Source organism: Manacus vitellinus, unplaced genomic scaffold (genome assembly GCF_001715985.3).
Source record: "Manacus vitellinus isolate BGI_N305 unplaced genomic scaffold, ASM171598v3 scaffold_10_pilon, whole genome shotgun sequence".
Lineage (NCBI taxonomy): Eukaryota > Metazoa > Chordata > Aves > Passeriformes > Pipridae > Manacus > Manacus vitellinus.
In genome coordinates, this window is record NW_021938838.1 from 1,959,452 (window position 1) to 1,961,017 (window position 1,566).

Sequence of the window (1,566 nt, forward strand, 5' to 3'; positions counted from 1 at the left end):
TGCAAACAGGCCCTAATGAGCCGGGCCGAGGCCCCGAGCGGCGGTGGCGTCAGCGGGGACGGGGACAGCAGGGCTGGGGACCCGGAGCCCCCAGGGCTGGGGATGGAGGAGCTGGGGATGGATGGGGCACTCGGCACCCACCTGGGCCTCGGGGATGGGAATGGGAAGGGCTGCCAAAGCTGCCTCTAGCCCAAGATGAGCCTTCACCCAGGCACGTGGGTGCAGGAGACACCCGGGTGCTGTGCTGGGGGGGTCCTGACTGGGTGTCGTGCACTGGGGACCCAGGCGGGTGCTGAGTGTTTCCAGCAGCCAGAGGAGATGGGACACGGCAGTCGAGCTTCTCGCTGGTCCCACACTCGCTCAGCCCGTCCCTCAAATGCAGCAGGAATCAGATTATGTTGGGACAGGGAGTGTGAGGGGCAGAGGGGGCCTGCGAAGAGCCCCAGGGCTGGTGCTGCAACCAGGAGTGGTGGCTCATGCTCTACTGGGGACCTGCTGGGAGGCCTGGGGGGTCCCCCCCATCCACGAGCAGCCTGGTGAGGGCAGAGCCTGGGCTGTCAGCCTTCCTTGCTGGGAATGTCACAGCCCACTGAACCTATGTCTTATCCTCCCATTTCCTTGCAGCACTGAAGTCACTCAAGGCCATGAGCATTCCCGAAAAAAGCCTGGCTCTGGGGAGCTGCAGGTTTTCCAAAGGAATTATGAATGAGAGACACAGCCCGGAGAATCTGCAGATGGCCAGTGGTCAGAAGCTGGAGGACTGCTGGAGGCTCTGGACTATGACTGGACGCTTGCCAGGAGATATGGATAGGCAACATTCCCTTTGAAAACCAGTCGAGCTTGGCATGTTTTTGGCCAGGAGCCCGTAGCCCTGATAATTCTCTATTTGGGAACTAAGAGATGCCCTCAAGTTGCAGCCTTGGTGCTTCTCAGGCGTGGCTGGAAAGGGAAGCAGTCTGGAAGGGCGGTGGGGATCACTTCCAAGACACCTGGGGGTTTGGGGGTAGCAGGGAGCTGTCCCTCCCACGGCTGTGCGGGGCACAGGGCAGGAGTTCCCCCTCCCGCACATTGCCCCGGCGGCTGCTCTCCATCCAGACAAAGCCCGTTTTCCAGAGAATCCCACCTACCTGGTAGTTAGTGGAGTCATGTGGCTGCAGCACTTAATTAATAAAAAGCCGATATAAATCCCAGGGAGCGTGTGGGGCGGAGGACACTGAGGCAGAGAGCGGTGGCGGCGCTTCCAGCGGGCTCGGTGGAGCAGTGAACGACGAGCCCCCTCTCTGCTTGGAGAGGTCAGTGCCTACCATGGGAAGGGGCTTGGGAGCGTGTGGGGTGTGACTCCCACGGGTGTGGGGGCTCCCCAAGGTGCGGAGGGGTCTCTCCCAGCAAAGAGCTTAGTGGTTGTGTGGGATGGGGGGAAAAGGGGTGGCCAGCATTGGGCTGCTGGAGCCAGGGCTGGAGCCCCAAGGCTGCTAAAGCAGCAGGCACTGGGTTTCCCAGGATTTGGCTGACGGCAGCAACTGTGGTACCCCCTCCTGGCCTCTTTCCTTTTGCTCCCTAAGAGTC

The 1,566-nt window shown here is 61.4% G+C and overlaps 1 protein-coding gene across 1 annotated transcript in view; it reads left to right on the plus strand.

Moving 5' to 3' along the window:
• The first annotated feature begins 701 nt into the window (after window positions 1-701).
• The window catches only part of ATP6V0D1 (ATPase H+ transporting V0 subunit d1), a 37,331-nt gene continuing 36,466 nt past the window's right edge, over window positions 702-1,566 (plus strand). The window contains exon 1 of the mRNA XM_029965494.1: window positions 702-744. Within this exon, the coding sequence (XP_029821354.1) occupies window positions 702-744 (43 nt within the window). The remainder of the gene's footprint in view (window positions 745-1,566) is intronic.